Source organism: Choloepus didactylus, chromosome 16 (assembly GCF_015220235.1).
Source record: "Choloepus didactylus isolate mChoDid1 chromosome 16, mChoDid1.pri, whole genome shotgun sequence".
NCBI classification, from domain to species: domain Eukaryota; kingdom Metazoa; phylum Chordata; class Mammalia; order Pilosa; family Megalonychidae; genus Choloepus; species Choloepus didactylus.
In genome coordinates this window covers 3,640,039-3,659,697 of record NC_051322.1, presented here as the reverse complement: position 1 = coordinate 3,659,697, position 19,659 = coordinate 3,640,039, and the positions used below count along the sequence as shown (strand labels likewise).

At 51.6% G+C, this 19,659-nt stretch overlaps 2 protein-coding genes across 3 annotated transcripts in view; one reads left to right on the top strand and one right to left on the bottom strand.

Moving 5' to 3' along the window:
• ZNF236 (zinc finger protein 236) overlaps nt 1-8,811 on the top strand; it is a 126,655-nt gene extending 117,844 nt beyond the window's left edge. Inside the window, 3 exon segments of the mRNA XM_037806334.1 lie at nt 133-5,959; nt 7,258-7,380; nt 8,572-8,811. Of these exon segments, the coding sequence (XP_037662262.1) occupies nt 133-257 (125 nt within the window). The 3' untranslated portion in view covers nt 258-5,959; nt 7,258-7,380; nt 8,572-8,811.
• A 316-nt stretch (nt 8,812-9,127) lies between these two features.
• The window catches only part of LOC119511816 (myelin basic protein), a 126,266-nt gene continuing 115,734 nt past the window's right edge, over nt 9,128-19,659 (bottom strand). For both annotated transcript variants that reach the window (XM_037806332.1, XM_037806333.1), the window contains 4 exons: nt 19,565-19,600; nt 19,166-19,198; nt 15,831-15,953; nt 9,128-10,468 (listed from right to left, as the gene is read on the bottom strand). In XM_037806332.1, coding sequence (XP_037662260.1) covers nt 10,424-10,468; nt 15,831-15,953; nt 19,166-19,198; nt 19,565-19,600 — 237 coding nt within the window. In that variant the 3' untranslated portion in view covers nt 9,128-10,423. The remainder of the gene's footprint in view (nt 10,469-15,830; nt 15,954-19,165; nt 19,199-19,564; nt 19,601-19,659) is intronic.

Here is a 19,659-nt window from a genome sequence, read left to right as displayed (position 1 = left end):
CTTTTCACTGGGCTGGGAAGGGAATCAGTTTGGACACTGTCTCTGCATACCCGGAAGTCTTTATTAGCTGTCAGGGGCTGCGTGCGGCTGGCGCTCTGAGCGTGCTGTGCTTGTTCTCCCGGCCTGCCTCAGGCCCTTTGCAGGAGCCCGTGGGTCACCAGGAGCCAGCGGGGACGGAGCTGCCCCGGACGCTGCACTTGGGCACGGTGGTGCAGGAACCCGCCAGCGAGTGGCAGAGCCTCGCCAACGTTTTTTGATGCAAATCTAAATTATACTTTTAAGAACCTTTCTGAAGTTTGTAAAGAACAAAGCACTTGGCACTTCTGTTTTGAAGCTTCAAGTGTTACAGATGTTAATACAATAGTATTTTTACCTATAAAATTATCTAAAGAATCATTGTTTTTCAGAGACTTATAGGAAAAAAACTGGGGAGAATATAAATGTGTTATTCTCGTATGTCTATGAATCACTGAACTCAGGTACTACAATACAACGGGCAGTTTCATCTACTCCACGGCCAGTGTATCTAGTTAAAAAAAGAATTTCTTAACTGGATCTTACTATCATTGTAGTGTGATTTCTTTGTATTAGCAAAGACAAAAGTTAACCTGGAAAAGGATGTAAGGTTTTACTTCCTGCTTTCTGTTATAAGAAGCCTAGCTAAGAAGCAAATCTAAGAGAGGTGCATGAAGTTCACAAAAAACGTCCTGACACGGGGAAGTGCTTTCCACTCTGTTCTCTGTGCATTTTGAAAATTAGTATAAGTGGGTTCTTTGTAGTGTACGATAAGTTAACATGACCGATACTTGAGGGGTGGCTGGATTGGCTGGACCAATCTCCTCTCAATTGCAGACATCAAATCATCAGCAACTAGAAGGCAGAATCTGGGGCATAAACGGGGGAAGGAAAGAGTGAAGAGTAAACATCCACGTGGGGTGGTGTGTGCACTTCCTGTGTAAATCTGTATTCAGGCACAGGGGTTGGCAAGCACAGAAAGCACAAGCCATACCTTGACTATAGAAAGAAACAGTTGGACCCCTAGGAACAAAGTAATTATGGCTCTGTCTACTTCAATAAATAAAAAATATATTTGTAATGTAAGTCTAAGGATCCATAAACACCCCGTGGTTGCCCCCTCCTGCATAAACAAATGTATTTTTTATTTCAGGGAAGTTTCTAGTATCAGCAATGGTGCCACATGAAACGTGCCCCACCCCAAATCCCCCCCATGCTGGAGCCAAGAGCACTCATTCCTATAACATTCCAAAGATGGAAAATTCTTTACTTAATTTTAATTTTTCCTTTGAAATTATTTATATTTTCTCTATATAAATACATATGTATATAGACAGATATATGGGCCTCTGTGTGGCTGAGCAGTATATTTTGTAAATATGAACACTAGTTCCAATTACGGAAAGAGAGCAGCAGAGTTTCACCTTCCTACAAGCACTTCCAGATCAGTATTATATTCATTTTATTAATAAATGGTTATCTTTTTCATTGTAATATAAAGCTGGGTTTTATTTTTTTTTTCCTGAAAAGAGTTGCCTTTATTTTCTCTCATTGCCTCCTTGTGTTTCAGAAGAGAGTAGTTTTATTATAAATATTTTATGGACTTTGTATATGAAGAGAAAGATCACTTCAGATTCTTAAAGACATTTCACTGTTACTTTGAAAGGGCATCTTTTGATCTTTAGTTCACTTTTGGCTCATGTATATAAGTAATACTGATGGTGATATGAAAACTTGTGTTATGTGAAAATATTTAAGTCAGAAAACTGTTAAATAATATTACTTTTTTCCCAAACTGCTTTGTGTATTGTATATTTTTTTAAGGAAAAAAAAGCCTTATTTGACTTATTCTTGTGACACTGGATTATTATAAATCCTGCTGTTTCCCTTGAATGCCGCTGTGTGCACCTGGCTGCAGAGTCTCCAGAACAATTGTGATTACGCTAGAGTTTAAAGGTTCTACTTTTATGGCACTTTTAAAAAGAATTTTGTTTTGTATTAAACTGTTTTAGGAATGTTGATTAATTTTGGTGACCACATATCCCCAAAGTTAAAATTATTGGTATATTTGTTCTTGCTGGGTTATTTATTTTGCTTTTAGCATTAAATGCCATCTCAGGGCCATCTCTAACCCTAATTTTATAGAGAGCCCAGGTTAGCAGATTGTACTTGTTAGCTGCCTATTGAAGTAAGGCCTTGACAGGGGAATCTAAAGCCTACCTTTATTTTGGTTAAAGAAGAAAAAAATCTGTCAAACCATTTTGTGACTTTTCTGAACTTATTAGCAAACTGAAGACATTTATATATTTGGGGATTAATTTCCTAATTATTGTAACTGTTTCTGTGCAAAACGTTATAAAGACATGATTTCACTGGATTCTTCCATGGGTTACAAGTTGATGTTTAATTTTACCGATTGATAAAACATCTTCTTAGAGAAGAGATTTCTAGTCCCACACAGAACCAGGGTTTTGAGAATAGGTAACTGTATTTTTAGAAATATCTCTGCATAGCATATCTACTTGGGAATAATAAATAAAAAATGAAGTTAGGAAATATGACTTTTTTTCTTTCAAAATATTTACTATAAAATAGTTAGGCATGCAAATTCATTTAAGGTTTAGATAACTTTTAACAGTGAAGAATTTTGATGTTTGATGATATTTTCCTTTTTAAAAGTCCAGACAATGAAAATTTAGCTTTGCAAATTCTGTTTGAAGCGCTCACAGTGCAAAAAAGGATGTAGGTCAACAAGAGGCCAGTTGTATACTAGCCCAGTCCTACTCAGGTATCATTACTGTTCTTAGTTGTTTTTTATTTCTTGCCAGTTAAATAGCAGCCTCGTCATCTAGGTGACTCTTGAACGTTCTTGTGGTAATTCACTAAACTGAAGGAATAAATTCTCTTTCCAGAGATCTCTTTCCAAACTTCATACTGGGATATAGCCTATATGATGCCAAGGGTATAAAAGGAATCCAGTATTTAGAATCCAATCAGATAATGCAAAAGTAGTCTTTTTTTCATAGGGTGGCCATAGGTTAAAATAAAATCATGTTTTCAAAACTAAACCCAAATGATCTTCTCCCACCCCCAACCAACAAGTTCTGCTTTTTGCCCTTTTAAACATTTGAGGTAATAAAAAAAGTTTTGTTATGTGAAAATATTTACACAAGTCTGTAAGTAGAAGAAACCTCATCATGGATGGCGATTAGCCTCCTTGCCAATCAGTTCAATGGGAGGCTGGTCAAAGATTGCTTTTTACCTTTTCACAGTGCTTTACTGTTGAAATGAGAAGAATCTGCCCTAGTACTAAGTAATTTCCATCGCATTCAGCTTTTACCTGGGGAATGTTTCTTCCGTACGATATTTGGTATGCCCAGGACGCCAGCCCAGGGCTTGGAAAGTGGAAGGGCGTGTCCAGCCTTCCTGCCAGTGTCCCTCCTGCTGGAAGAACGTTTGTCACTCGTTAGCGTGCTCATTTTCATGTTGAAAGAGCCTCACCCAGATTTATGGAGGGAACATCTTTTTTAAAGGAAGTACATAAGAGGCGTAGAATTTCTTTTCTGGTTATTGTTTTTAGAGATAGTTGATGTCTGCTTTTTGCATATTTTTCCCCAGAAGCTAATTTAAATACCATGTCCCTTCTCCCCCAATAAAATCCATCCAAGGGTTGATCCTTGCTAATTTAACCTTTTCTTAAGAACCTAATGTGTAAGTGAGGAGAGGTGAAATTACACGACTGATACTCTAGGGGTCTCCTCTTTGTGCTCCTTAATCTATATTCCTGTGATGTTGGTGCTTTGTATTTTTTAGAATAAGAGTTTCTAAAGTGCCTACGATGTACCCCAATTCAATGTAATGGTTTATATGCCTGTTTGGGGCCTCTGTATCTCTTCCATGTGCTAATAGAAATTATCATTTTGAAATATGGTTGCCTCTCTGTTTAACAAGTAGGGGCAACAGAGTTTTTTTTTGCAAGATTAGAAGCCCTACACATCCCTGGCAAAGACATTTTCTTGGCCTTGGTGAGATTTATCAGTCGTTTTGTATTTGGTCATCGTTGCCCTGAGCTGACTTCGCTCCTCCCGGCCCCTCTTCAGACGCACTCGTGCACAAGTACATGAACACACACCCGCTTATTCTCACCACACTTCCCTGGAGGCTGGATGGTTGTGTGTGTGGCCGACTGACAACACTGAAAGCAACAAAACAAGATTAGCCAGCATAGATGGCAGGAGCAACAGGCAGTAATGAAAGGTTTTGCTATCTAATCTTTTTTATGTGTAATGCTTTAAAGCATGAAGGCTTTTGTATTAAATCAAGATTTGTATTCTCTTACAAATTCTAAAATGACAGTGAGTCAGGCTTGATTCACCACTAAAGAAAAAAATTTAAGTTAATTTTTTTTTATTTACATAAGAGTTCTTTTTTTATCTTCAAAATTGTTTCATGGTCTGTTTATACATTGAATGGTATTTAACCCGATTTTGTATGAGAAATGGACAGTTATGCCAAAAGCCAACTGTGCTGGCTTAAAAAATAAAAATAGTTTTTGTATTATTTAAAAATCCTGTATATTTACTTATTTGGGCTTCGGGTGAGTTACAACAATTTGAAGGTGGACATTGTTCCTTAGTTACCATTTTCAGCATGGATCAAGTGCAATATAATGGTGCTGAATTTGTAATAAACTCAGACCCATGGGGTTTGAATAGTGTGAGGATGTCTTATTTTCTCTCTTTGAGGGTATTTTCCATTTTATTTCTCATTTGTAAGACATTTAAGAGAATGACTGGGGAGGAAATGAAAACCAGTGTCATCATGATGTTTACCCGTTGGTGGGATATGTGGGGTGTTAGACATTCCCAGACAAGCGAAGAGTTTGCTCAGAGTACTAACTAACCCCTTTTTAAGAAAAAAAAAATATTTTCAAACTCTTAGAAGTTCTTACTTTTTAGAGTCATTATCCTGTTAAAATAAAGATTACCTCCATAACTTTTTGGACTAAAATAACTAAAATGATTTTGATTTTTTTCTTAGACGTGGCTCAGAGGGAATGGAAAGAAATGTCCTTCTTGTTGCTTGCTTGTTTGTAAGAGGCATAGTGCTCTGATAATTTCAAAAATATGGTGGGTGATGGCAGGGGATTTTTAAGCTATCAGATCATGGAAAATTTGTTCTTACCACTGTGGGTTGCCTCAGCTATTTAAAATGCTTCTCCAAATGAGTTTTTCCAGAACACTTGCTCATGAACATAGAAAAGCTTCTCGTGCCCTGGCACAGTCGGGGGGAGGACAGTTGAGCCTTCCAGAAGGTAAGTCCTGGCACTGACGAGCCGCTTGCTTCCTGGCCGGTCATTTCTTTTAATTTCTCTCACTCTCTTTCCTCATCTCTAAAATAAGTTGATTAAATGTATTCCTTTCTAGCTCTGAAACTTCCTATTCCTATTTTCCATTAACCGGCTGTCGTGTATTGGGAAGCTGTTCTCTGTGGGCCTTCGCATTTCTGCACGTCCTGGGAGCACAGCACGGCCCTTGCTCCGGGTTACTTCTCAAGGCCACTGGCATAGCCAGGCCCGGGTCTGCACAGGGAGGCCCAGAGCTCACTCGGAGGCCAGGCGGGGTCGGCTTCCTGGCGTCGCTCCGACCCCCGGGCAGGCCTCGCCGGCCCCCTTGGCTCCGCCGGGGGCGTACGGGGTTGGCGACTCGCCCGCATGCTCCTTTAGGCTTTGGCTGCTGGTGCTGCGGGGGATGACACGCTTTGTCTCTACCCCAGGGGCTCGCACTTCTGCCGGCCTCTGGGATCCTCTTGGAAGCTCGCAATTGGCTCAGATCTCTGCCCGGCACAAGTGCTCGATAATCTGGTGTGTGTTTATCCCGCAGGCCTTGACACAGCCCCTAGTCAGCGTGCGATGCGGATGGGAGTGTTTGGACAACCGTCGATGGTTCGTTTATTTCCCACCATCTGTTGTGGTGTCTGAGTCTTACGTATGGAACCATTTTCATCCCCAAGTGCCTTTAAAACCTCAAATCTCTTTAGTAAGAGGATGGGAAATCAGAGCGTGCCCCTATGCTGCCACACACACTCCTTTCTTCTCCAAAAAAGGGGTGTTTCTGCCTGGTTTTATTATTTTGGGCTAACCAAGAGAGATTTCTTAGTGCAACTAATTTAGTAATCATAATTTAACAGAGTCCTCATGGGTAACCTCACTGTCCGAGCTCTCCTGGGAAGAAATTCTTACATTTTACCCCCAAAATACAAGCTGGCCTTAATGTTACTGGCCAATTTTTTGGTAAATCTGGGTAAAGATGGATGGCAGCTGGCCATCTGCCTCAAAATACTCTACCATACAATTTTTCTAAGTTATTTTTCAGTCATCTCAAGTTTAATAATCCAGTCTTTATTGTTCTCATAAAACCTTTTATTCTTGAAGCAGTTCCAAACTTATAGAGAAGTTGCAAGAATAGTGCAAAGAGCTCTCCATTTAGTAATGGACCCCCATTTAATACTGTTTTATAGCAAAAAGACCCAGTCCAGGGTCCACTGCTGCCCAGCCATCGCATCCATCATACTTCACCTTGGGACGGCCCCTGCCTCTTGGCGCTCTGGCCCCGGGGTGGTGGGTGCCCCCGGCCTATTGGCGCCAAGTGTTTCTCCGTGGCTGGAGCTGGCCCTGTGCCTTTGCTCGGACAGCGAGGTGGGTGCTGCGTTCTTAGGGCGTCTTCCCAGGCGACAGGCTCCGTAAATTTGTCCATGATCTGTGGCGGGAGTATCCGTCACTCGTTGGGACAGTGCTGGGTTTCCTCACTGCAATCCTTTTCCTCCTAATAAGCAGAAGTACTTGGTAGATACTTGGAGCCCGTGAACCTCATGCCTCCTTCACCCACTAATGTTAGCACCCATTGCTATTTCTTGCCTGATGCTTGCCAAGCGGTCTTTTTCTAACTCAGTCATTTCTTCTACACTTATTAGTAGGTATTCTATTTTAGGGAAGATCTTTATCTTTCCCTCATTTATTTAATGTTTTATTATGTTGGTTTGGGTATTGTGGATACCTATTTTATTCAATAGCTATAATCCCATATGTTTATATTAATTTATTTCCATGCTCAAATCATCCCAGATGTGGCCAGTAGGGTCTCCTTCAAGGTGGCTTTAGTCCTTTTGCTATCGCCGCCTTATACTTGGAGCTCTTTTTTACTTTCTAACACATTAAATTGTTCTTTTCTTTCCCTTTTCCAGCCCTGGAGTTAGCCGTTTCCCCACGGTCTCCTGGTTCCCTGTAACGGGTGGTGGTATTTAGAAACTGAGCGCTGGTGAGCTCACTGCTGCCTAACAAGCAGACAGACTGGGAAGCAACTAGCAGTAAGTGTGTGTGTGTGAGGCTGCGTGACTACGAGTGTGCCAAGTGTGGGAGCATGTGAGTGTGAGATGTGTGTTAGAGTGTGTGCAAATGATATTACATGAACATAGGATTTACCTAATACAATATTCTAACAAACAGTTAAAAATAAAACAATGCAAAATAGGAGTCTAAAGGGGTCATGAGGGTCTATTGTACTGAAGAAAGGCTCTGTTTTCTCCGTCACAACAGAAAAACAGGGTTGATGCTTCACAGTTTGCCACCCAATCTGCTCGGCCACCCCATTGCAAGCCGATCCAGACTTTGAGAACCGTGTGTGGTCAGAACCCCCGGCCCATGCCCGACCCACTGATTCCAAATCTGCTTCCTGACCAGGTCCCCAGCCCAGCCCTGGACTTGGGAGCACTGGCCTGCCCTCCTTTCTGACGCAAGGTGTGGCAAAGTCACCTAGGCCGGTGCCCAGGCTGGCTGAGTCTGGCGGCTCACTGCTCTCCTCAGAGACGCTTCCATCGAGGCTGTGGCAAGCAGACTTCACTGTAGTGGGCGACTGCAGGGGCTGTGACAAAGCAGGGGATTCCAAAGCACGTGCTGATGAAAAGGGTTATTGAAAAAGGGTCCATCTTTCCTTGCTTGCTTGGGGTAGAGGAGGAGCATGCCAGCCAGGGCCCATCTGTGAGGAGAGCGTCTGAGCAGGGGGTGAAACTGTGCCCCCCGTGATGTCAGGAGATTGGGGACACACGGGGTCAGAGCCAAGAGGCACTGCAGGTGGCAGGAAATTGTGTCTCAACCGTGGGAGAGGGGAAGTCCCAATACGCAAAGGAGGGAAGGAGAATAAAGCCTATGGCAGTGGATGTGGTAAATGGGTGTAGATGTACGCACGTGTGTGTATACACCACTCGCATACACAAGCTCACACACACACACACCTACACTCATGTCATATACCCTTGGTTTACGATGATACATTTTTCTATATATGTATTATTAAAATGTACTTCCCAACTAAAAGAATTCCAAATTTCCAAATTCCTCAATCCCAAGGGCTTGAATAGAGAACAGAAGAGGAAGGAGGGACGGGCTCGGAGCCCACCGACCCCACGTTAGAGGCGCGCGTTGTCACGCTGGGGCGGTTTTGACTGCTTTTGGAATGAGTGAATACAAAACGTCCCCAGTTTCTGTGCTCTGTTCCCTAGGCCTGTGTCTGGAAGCCAGCCCTGTGACACCCAGAGAACCAAGCTGCTCTGTGCCGACATCTGTCCCCGAGTTGGGGTGTCCCCTCCGGGTCAGAAATGCAGATCATTCCTCAGTTACTGCTCGGTGAAGAAAAGAGCCAGTGATTACTGCAAACAAAAAAAAAAAAAAACCAAGACAAAAAGGCCTCAGTTTATCTTTTGGAAGAAAGAAGTCGTCCCATAATTTCTAAAATAACTTAATTCTAGCAATACTTCTGCCATTGTAACAAAGTGTAACAGGAGTTTTTCAAAGATTCGTCAGCTCACATCAAAAGGATGTTACACCAACAAAGTAAAATGTGAATATACTTTGAAGACAAACTGATCTAACAAGAAGCTCCCCTTCCGCTGTCTTCTATTAACTCATAAACCATCTGCTGGCCACGTGGCTGGTCTGGAAGGTTCTGTGCTGTGGCTTCACAGGAGACACTTTCTCCGCTGCTGACACGTGGACGTGGCTTACCGGGGCTTGCCCTCTACGAATCCGAACACAAAACACGCAGGACACCCGTGCAGATATCATTAACGTTTACTGTTTTATTTCGACGTGGGAGCACAGTGTGCACGCGTGCTGAGGCCGGCCACGGCGGCACTTGCTGTTTGGGGGTGGCCACGTGTGCGGACCAGGTGACAGCCTGGCTCAAAGGCGTCGTGTGCTCCTGTCGAACCATTTGGACGTTTTATTTCTGAAATTGTGTTCCCTTTTTTTCCCCTTTTTTCCCCTTGCCCTCTCATCGTGGAGGCCCTGGATTAATAGACGTTATGTTAAACCCACACTAAACATTCAGATTAGAAGGGAATTAAAGAATCGGAGGCTGCCATTACGCTGCCTCTCCCTGGTGCTTGTTCTAAGGGGTTCCAGGGTGGGGGGCTCCCCGGAAACCGATAAATAATAGGCTAAAATCAAAACGAGGAGCTCAGTGGTTAGAGGGAGGTGCTCGGGAAATGTCAGCGGAGGTGAGAGAACCGGGCTCTCCTGGCTCCGGCCGGGGTCAGCGGCGCACCGCCGGGCCCTGGGCCGGGTCCCTAAGCGCGCGGGGCGGGGGGAGCCGCAAGCGTTAGCGGGGCCTGGGTTAGTGCCGCCGAGGCGCGCGCTCTCTCCGCGCACAACTGTCGCCTTCACGTAAACCAAGTCCGCGGTCAGCACCGCCGGGGCGCGGGGCCCCGAGTCCCAGCAGCTCTCCTCTCCCGACATCCTCCTGCTCGCGGGCTCCCGGGAAACGGGGTGCTCCGTGCGGAGCGGCCGCGCGCCCGCACCTGCCTCCCCGAAGTCCTTGTTTTCCCGGGCGCGGCCGTCGCCAGCCCGTGTGCCGTCCCTGTCCCCTCTCTGCCGCCCCCGCCGTGGGCAGTGGGCGCGGCACGGCTGGAGGCGGAGCCCCCCGACCCCCGGCCCCGGGCCGCGCCCCGACGTCCCAGCGCTCCCACCTGCGCCGCTGCCTCGGCCTCTTCGCCACCCCAGGCGTCCTGGACGGGGCGGGGGTGTTAGGAAAGCAAAGGGGGCCCCGGCCGGCCACCGGGGCTGTCGTGTGGCCGGCGCAGAGCGCAGGCCCGGCTGGGGACCCCCGGCCGCGGGGACCCCGAGGCCCCCCCAGGGGACGCGCGCCACTCCCGGGGCGCCGGTGCCCGTGGTGATCGGTGATCGCTTCTCCGGCGGCGTCGGCTGGGGGTGGCCCGGGGCGAGGGGGAGGCGGCGGCCCTTCCGCGCGCAGCTCCAGCTCCAGGGGGTTAGGGGAGCCGCGGCCGGGCGCTCGAGGCAGGGGGAGCAGGGGGAGGCGGGGAGGAAGCGGGCAGGGGCCGGGGGCGGCGGGCGGGCTCAGCGCCGGGCCATGGGGGATCCGGACCGGCTGTCTCTCCCTCCCTGGAAAGGAAAACAGCAGCGTCAGTGGCGGGGACAGCACCATCTCCTCCACCTCACCCAGCAGAGAGCACCGGTGCACCCCGGCCCTGGGGTCCCTGGCTAAGGATGATGCCAGGTGGGGCCCCGGGAAAGCAAGAGGCAAAGGGCATGTGCTACTCGCCAGGCGGCAGGCGGCACTGAGCTGCCCAGCCCCGGAGCCCACGCTCCAGGCCACCCGTCGTCACGAACAGCCGTGGACGCAGGCCCAGAGCACCCTACAAACACCCGGCCCACAGCTCCCGTGCCTTGGGGTCTCACCCTGTCCAGCATTAGAGAAGCTCAACAACTCATTTAAAGAAGTTTCTTTTCACAAGTGGAAACATGCGTGGAATTATAGCCTCAAAGCTCCATCCAGGGACACCCCCCACCCCCACCCCCCCAAGGAGCACGGCTTTCTCAGGCCCTGGTGGACGGTCCCAGGTCTGCCTGGAAATGCCCAGGAAGGAGCCGTCTGTGGCGGGCCCGAGGGTTTTCTTGGACTGAGCCTGGACGACCATGGCACGGCTGGCCCCGAGCTCTGTCCTCTGGACAGTCCAGGACGCGTCTCTGCGGCCCCACCACTTCCTGCATTGCCAAGAGATGAACTGTCAGGGCCGCCTGAAAGTGCAATCTTAAACATGTATTTTGTTCCTGAAACACTGTGGAAAAAGTTGCATGACAGAAAGTACGTTTGTCTGGATTGGAGTGACTTTCTGGCATCCGCTTGTGAGATATCTTATGCGAAGTACCATTTAACTCCCTTGACATCTTCTGAGATTGAAAATGTGCAAATATTGGCTTTATTTTCTATTATCACTCCTATAATTTATCGAGAACCTATGATGAACAGAATCCTTTAATTTGGCTTTCTCCTTTATGCTCACAGCCGACTTCGAGGTTGGCGCTACCCCATCTGCATCACAGTTGAGAACCTGAGCTCTGAGGCTGAGCGACTTTACCCATGTCCACCTGCTGGCCACGGGGTAGGAACACGGCCAGCGGCTCTTTGACTCCTGAGCCTGTCACGCTGTCCTCTTCACTCGCTCTTTTAGCACTTTCGAACATTCCATATAAAGCCCTGGTCTGCCAAGGACTGAGGCAAATTGCTAAGGGTTAGCCCATTAGGCGATGCTTGGATTCAACTTTCTTCTTAGAGGACTAGAGCAAAAGATGGACGTCACCAACTCATTTCTTGCTTTTACACTGAGAACAGCCCAGGAACATTCTCAATGGGAAAACATTCCAGTTTATGTACTTGGAAATAACAGACTCCTCTTACATTCTGATGCAGCTCATTCGGATCGAATGATGTGGAGATGCATCACTCTCTCAGCTCAGTTTTCTTTCCAACAGCACTAGGCCACCAAACTGGAGCCCTTCCCTCTTGCTACTGGTTTGCCACAGTGTTAAAGAGAACAGGAGGAAAGAGGTCAAATAACCCCGCATCCGGGGCTGTGAGGCCCGCCGTCCTCGCCGACCTGCTCTTAGCCCACTTACCGCCCGGAGAGGGTTTTGCTGTCTTGTAGCTGCTCCTTCAGCCTCCGGCTCAGAGCCAGCCGTGGCCAAGCTTTTGCTCTAAAACTTAATTATAGTCATAGTAATTGGACTTTGTTTTAATTTGATTGGTTGAAGCTTCCCTGGAACTGCATGGAAATTTAAAAAATTTAAACACTGCTGCCTACAAAAAGAATTTCAGGGAAAACATTTAACCTGCTTAAGAAAACCCACGGGCTTCCTTGCCGTGTTAGTGGCATACAAGGTAAGGGCTGGACACAAATGGTTCTTTCCCATCCGCCGGGGCGTCCTGACAGGCGCTGACCTTGCAAACGTCTCGCTGTGACCTGCGGAGTCTCGCGGGTAGCTCAGAGCAGCGGGACCGCACTTCCTCGCCGAGTTGTTGCAAGCCCGGCCTCCCGTCACCTCCAGGCATTTGCAGATGTTTCTGCGTTCAGAAGTCCCTGAGCTGGACAGCACAGAACGGGCACCCAGCAGAGAATAAATCTCACTGCGTGACTGGAGGCCCATCCGGGAAATCGTGGCCGCTGCAGACTTCCGGGTTCCCTCCTGGAATCCCAAGGTGGGAGCCGGATGGCTGGACGCCAGGGACATGCTGGCCTCGTGCTGAGGTCCCTAGTGACCATCTCAGTCTCCCAAACGTGGTTCCAGTTTTACCCAGGGAGGAGAGCCCCTCCAGGAGCCTCGTCTCCGTGCCACGTTGCCGCTTCTCTGGGCTGAGGGAAAGTCTCTGCTGCTTGGACGCATACGTGGAACTTACCTTCTCACTAGAATTTGCCTCAGAATTTACACAGAGTGGCCTGGCCAACAAAAGTATTTCTCCTGTTGTAAAACAAGTCAGCAACTCGGTGACTTACCACCCCCTCACCTGCTCGGGGCTCGCCCGCCTGGGATGGGATTTCCTCAAAAGCAGGGTCTCAGCAGACAGCGCGCCCGTGCAGCCCGGGACCCCTCAGGACACGGGGCCGGGGACAGGGCGGAACCGGGGCTCCCCGGGGCTGGAGGGGCCTCCAGCTGTTACAGGCCACAGCACCCGCAAGATCTGAACTGAAGTCCACGAAAACCTACGCTTCCCCCCAAAATGCTGTCCTGAAGATGCGAGGCGCCCAACCTAGGGGCCGAATCGGGATTCAGGGAAGTGAATGTCTACACCGCGGCCCGGCCGAGTAGAACTGACGGGCACGGTGTGAAGCTCTGGATGAGGCCCAGATCAATGCCCCGTCCTGCTGTGCCACGGGGTCTTTCCACTGTCGCGGAGAACACGCTACAGCTGCTCGTCTCTCAAGAAGGACAAGAAGGAAATCTCGCATCTGCTTCTCTCTCTAAAGCACACTGGGGACCTCGTGGGGTTTCATGCCTTTTTTTATGGCGCCTTTCCCTTAGACAGACAAGCTCCATCCTTCACTCATTGGCGTCCATCTTCCTTATTACATGTCCTGGGGTTGGAAAGGGACTTGGGGCGGACGACAGCCTCGTCAGTAACTGCCTCTTACGTTGTCGGGCGAGGAAACGGCTCGCCTTGAATGGATGGAGAGTAAGTGAAAATGGCAGCTCAGGTTGTTAATTTCATGAAAAAATAAGAGGGGGCATCAGTTGTGGTGGCATTTATTGCACGACAGTCGGTCTCCTACCACGAAGATCCCGATTCGTACTCAGGGATGAGAAGTGACCCCGCCGAGCCCCAGGTCGACGTGGGAACCTGCCGCACAGCGAGCAGGCCGGGCCGCGCCAACCCAGTTCCGCCCCGGAGCGGACGGTGCCAGGAGCCTCCCTGCCCCGGGGCCCACGACGTCCGTGCTCTGCTTGAACCTCCAGTCCTTGCCAAAGACCCAGTCACCCGCCTAAATAAATCCACGCTCTCTCCCTTGTTCGCCCAGGCCAGAGGGCTCAGAGGTCTGCCAGCCTCTGCCTCAGACACGTGCCTTGTCCCTGCGCCCCTGGAGGGTGGAGGCAAAGCTGAGCATCACAAAGGCTCTGAATTCTGCCCGTGACCTCTGACCTCTCCCGCGGCTGCCTCTCCTCTGGCGTCCACCGCGGCCTCCCTGCCCCGTCCCTTCTCCCCGTGCCTCTGTCCTCTCCCAGGGCCGCCCGGGACCCCTCCCTCGGGCTGCAGCACCCTCGGAGGCTGGCACCCCTGCACGCGGCCCCGACCCCTCCCTGCGTCTGGCTCCTGGGCGTTCCCCTTCGTCCTCTCTGTCTCCACCAGCCCCAGCACAGGGAGCCGACCCCTGGGTGGTGTCCGGGCGCTGTCACACGCCCGGCACCGGAGCAGAGCCGACCGCAGCCTCTCCCCGGGCATCCGGGCTACAGGCCCCTGGCACTGGCAGCCCCCGGAAGGCGGCTGAGCCCTGGCCAGCCCACCCGGCTGTGGGACGAGCCACAGAGGGCACCAGAGCCTTGCCGGAAGTGACGAGACCCCTGTAGGCCTTGGAAGGGGCTCCCTGCGGTCTGGAGGCAGGTGAGGCCCCCGGGAACCCCTCAGTGCCTGAGAGTGGAACTAAGATCACTTCCAAAAGCCGGAGGCAGCTCTGCCCGGGACACCCCAGGAGGCGTGGGGAGCCCGGACTCAGGGCGCAGCCGGGGGCAGAGATCGGCTCTCGCCCGCCTGCCCGCTGCCCTCCGTGTGAACTCCCTGCCTCCCGAGGGGCCTCTCCAGGGGTCTCGGGATCTGGCTGCAGCGTGGCTGCTGCCCTCTCCAACCCTGAAGGCCGCGTCCCGTCCCAGCAAGTTGGCATCAGGCTCAAGCACTTGCAGTCTTGGGGGGCTGGGGGTGAATTCTCAGTGGCCTGTCCCCGAAGGTCAGATTTCCTTAGGGTTAAAGTTGCATCTCTGGGGATGGGGTTCAGAAGCAAACCATGGGCTGTGGGTGCCCCACTCCCCCGCCCCCATCTTCACCTTTCTTGGGGTGCAGGCAGAGGAGCCCTGAAAGGGGAGGGGCTGGTCTGAGCAGGTCGGGGCCCGGGCCCCAGAGCCCCCAGGCCTGTGCTCCTGCCCCTTTAGGCTCACCCCGACACTGACACGTGGCTCCTTTACCCAAGGAGCAGCTACCAGGGCGATCCCAGGGCTTTCCGAGTGGCAGGACGGTGTCACCGGCTGAGCACTGGTCACCGTTTACCGGGCACTCAGCACGCCACTCCCTTTGCAGACGTGTTCCCTTGACCTTCCCACCTGCCTTGCCCCTCACTACAGGTGAGGGAACCGAGCTGCACGCGGAGGCAGGGCCAGGGTGTGCGGAAGGCACGCCACAGGACGGGCACCGTCTCCCGGGCCAGGGGCTCCGAGGCCCTCTCAGCTCGGCCAGCGAGAATGGGGCCTCCCCGTGGCTTCCCGAGAAGCCCCTTCCAAGTGCTCTCTTCTTGGGGGGCTCCTGCCACTTCCCTGGTGAGGGGGTGAGGACGAGGCGCCCAGGGCCTGTGGGTGTCCTGCTTTCCTTCCTGAGCCCGGGACCACCCAGGGCTCCCCCTGCCTGCCTGGGCACCCAGTGGGGGCACGGAGACAGCCTTGGGGTCGGCTCACTGGGTGGACAGACAGGCACCCACTTCTGAAGTGCCCCTTCCCCAGAGTTAGCACTGGACGGAATCCCAGGGTGGAGAGGCTTTGGGGTGCACAGCCCCCAGGGCCTGCTCCCCTTAGGGGTGTCGGTGAACCAAGAGCTCACCACCGCGCTCTGTGGGGTGGGGCTGTGACCCTCTGGCTACGGCGGCTTTCTAAACCAAGGGTTCGAGGGGCAAGAGCCAGGGGAGGGCCTGGGAGGAGCCAGCGGTCCCCCCAACCCGGTGTCCCCACCGCCAGCCCCCTGCGGGTCCCTGATGCCGAGGCGGCCCCTTACCAGCTTGAAGATTCTGGAGAGCGCACCCTGGGCATCGTGGGTGCCCTTCAGCCCCTTGTGTGCTGACTTATACTCGGAGACTCGGCCTCCGTAGCCAAAGCCTGGCTTCTGCCCTTCGGTGCCCTGTGAGGAGAGAGCGGACACTCGGGGCCTGCACCGCAGGGAGCCTGGCGCCATCAGCGGGTGGCCTGTGGGGCCACATGACGGGCAGGCCTCAGTGTCGGGGGTCCCGGGGGCGGAAAGCTCCAGGGGCGTGAGCAGGTGGAGCCCGGGCCAGGCAGGTGCTCACCAGCAGCTGTCGCCCTCCGGGTGGCCGGGGCTCCTCACCTGCCGAGGCTGCCTCACCTGTGTCTGTTTTAAAGACCCTCTCTCGGTGCCAGCTGCTCACCTGCCTCGTGGTGTGCTGGTTTCAAGAGATTAGCAAAGACAAACCTTTTCCCTGGCTGTGGTTTGGAGGAAGTGGGACCGTGTGGTGGTTCTAAAATGTGCACGCAGCACTTCCCCAAAGAGGCTGTGTGTCCTCAAGGGCGCTTGTCACCAGCCAGGCCCGGTGGACACCCCACACCCAGCTAGAGACCTGGGAGCTCGGAAGCAGGGGCTGGCGGAGGACCCTGTGAGGCCCCGAGGGCCCAGCCTTTTCTGAAGGCCAAGCCCGGGGGAGCAGGGGGCCTCCAGCGGAGTCGGAATTGAGGCCGTCTCCGGGAGCCCCGGCTCTGAGCCTGCCGCCCTGGGGTGCCCTCTCCCAGCAGGCACCTGCCCAGGGCTCAGCCTCCTCGCCTGTAAAGTGGGCTGGCAGCACCCTCCCTTTCGGGGCTGCTGGGAGGGTCCGACAGAGCAGGACAGGGGAAGCACAGGGGCTCGGGCTCTGCACCCAGCAGGGGGACGTGGATGCACCTTTGGGGCGCACAGCGATGGCAAATGAACATCGCAAGATTGTTATGCGTGTCCCTAAGACCAATTTATTTTGATACAAATTGAACTAAAGTTCCCGTTTAGTTTCAAAGGGGAACTGTCGTTTCAAACTCGAGGACAGATGGGAGACTCTGAAGAGAGCGTTTAACTGAGATGGGTGTCAGATGGGTCTAAGGTCATCTGACACGAGGTGCAGTGTCCCTCGGAGGACAAACCCGGCGTCCAGCCTGCTGGGGTGGAATCTCAGTGTCCCGCACGGACCTCTCCGTTCAACAGGCAGGGTCTGGGATTCCTTAGGATGTTTTGTCAAGAAATAGAAGCCTTTCTACATGGGTGTCCACTAGAGAAGCCAACAAGCACACGGCGTCCTCCGGTGGAGCCCCCGAGCCCTTCCACCTGCCCACAGCCCTTCTCGGTTCCACAAGAGGGTTTTCGTGCCGGAAGGAACCTGAGGACTGGTTCAATCCTCCCCTGATCTCAGAGGCGTTGAAACAGATCCAGAAAGCTCGAGGTTCCTGCGGGTTATTCCCAGCGCGCTGCGGGCAGGACTGCACTGAAGTCCTCTTCGGGGCCCTTCCCGCTGTCTGCCCCGGAGCTCCTTCCCGCGCACCCGGCACCAGGCAGGCGACTCCGCCACCCAGAGCCCCGACGGAGCTCTCGAGTGAGGACTCGGTTTCAAGGTGACGGAAGCAGGGTGAGGGTGGGGGCTGCTCAGGCAAAGCGGTCTAGAGAAAGGCCAGCGCCACCCTTCAATTCCAGAAGCTTCCACGGACACGCTCTCCCAGTGCTGGTACACGGAGGGACGGGCGATGGTTAGGGCGCTCTGTGCCAGACAGACAGACAGACGTTACGTGGGGAGAGCCCCCGTTGCCCATGCCAACACCACCCCTGAACCAAAGCACTCCCAGGGACGAGACTCGGGGCTTGGTTTTTGGATGAATAATCTGGACTTTTCCTCCTTTCAAATCCTCATAGCTTTAACCTTTGGATAATCTATTTACCAGGAAACAAATAACATAGTTTACAAAGTGGGGACTTTCAGAGACTCCCAACCAGAAACCTCAGTCCAGTAGCTTTGGAGAACAGACAAACAAAACTCAGACAGAGGTTTTGCTTTGGAAGAAAGAGAAATTGAACATCAATGGGACCAGAAGTGGAGAGAGGCAGAGAGCAATGCACGGGGCTTCTTGTTAGCTGGTGGGTTGGAGCAGCCTAGACCTGGCTGGAAAACAGACGGTTCAGCACCGCCCGCCTCTGAACTTGGGGATGTCTTCGGACAAGGCCTAGAGTCGGCGCCTAGAACACTAAGAGACAAAGCAGTAGCTAAAGTCGGGTGTCCGGGTCAAAAACGGATTTAACTCCTCAGTGTCGTGTTTGTCTCCTGTGGGCACAGAAAATCAGGGCTTGATGGGACACGTGCCAGGGCCATCTTCCGGCAAATCCACTGTCAGAAAAATCAGGCTCAGTGTGCATTTATATAAAGTGTTCCAGCAGATAGCTTAGTTCATAATTCAGTGTAGAATGTCTTGGGGAATCAGGAGCTTTCTGGAACCTTCTCTATACCCTTCCTCCTAAGTGCTCCCTCCCTCCCTCCTTCATTCCTTTGTGTCTGTCTGTCTTCCATCTTCTCTATTTCTAATTCAGCTGTTAGTGTGCATGACACTAACTGAGCATCAGGCCATGGGGGCCGTGCAAGGGAAGGAGATTGTGATGCAAGAGCAACAGATCCTGGGCCTACAGGTTGGTGGTTTTACTTTCATTTATTTGGAACATTATCATTTTCATAAATTAAGAGCCATATCTAATGTTTGGTTAGAATGTTTCGGTAGGCATTTTAAGTTGCCTCAGGCGCTGCGTTTTACTAGGATCAAGAAAGAGAGCAAACTAGTCATTTAAAATCTTAATTGAAACTCAGCTCTTGGTTCTAAAAAGCCTAAAATTGCTTAGGAGGTTCTCCTGGATGGCTCGCTTCTTAAGCTTTAGTTCCTATGAAACACAAGGAAAGACAGAAACCTTGGGTGAATGTGGTTATTATAAACTGAGTAAGTGAACTGGGCACTTTAGTATCATTTTCCTCAACGAAACTTTCTCATCTAAGGGCTTATTTAAATGGGTTGGTCCCACCTTGAGACGTCTGGGAATTACTTTCCCATCAGTTGTTTTGGAAGGAAGCTGGATATTTTCTCACACATGGCGCTGCCCCTTCCCTGGGAAGGAGACGAGGCTTGTGGCCTCGCAGGAAAACTAGGGAGTTAAATCCACCGAAGAGGAGGCCCTTTCATCTCCCCTCCTGAAACGAAAACCGCAGCTGCCAGCTGTGGTCTTCAGAGGAAAGAAAGGGTGGGCGCCGCGCGCGGGGACGGATCCCAACACAGGAGCGGAGACGGGACGAGGAGCGGAAAGCACGCGCGGTTGTCACCTACCCAGCTGAATCTGCTCAGCGACAGTCCTCTCCCCTGTGAGAGCGAGAGAAAGAAAGAAGGATGTGGTGGTCAGAGCAGGAAACCAAGAGATCCGTCAACAAACCGGGGACACGAGCAACAGGATGGCTGTGGGGTGGCAAAGGGGCTCGCCACGCGCCGTGTCCGAGGGGCCGGCTGTCCGGGGCCAGGTTTGGCGGCCGAGTGGCTGACCCAGGAGCATGTCCCCCTCGGCCGCAGGAGGGGACGCTGGCCGCCGGCCCCGTGCCACTTGCATGGCCACGACACAGTGTTTTGGATGGTTCAGGCAGTGGCGAGTCCAACTCTCTTTTTGGTACATTTAGGGATTTCAGGGAAGGCCTACAACAAATTCATGATTAATCAGAAATGCAAGGACCTTACCTTTCCTTGTGATGGAGGTGGAGTGCGAGGGGTCACCTGGAAAACACGGAGGGAATGTGAGCCAGAGGACACCCCGGGGCCCCCTAGGGCCCCTC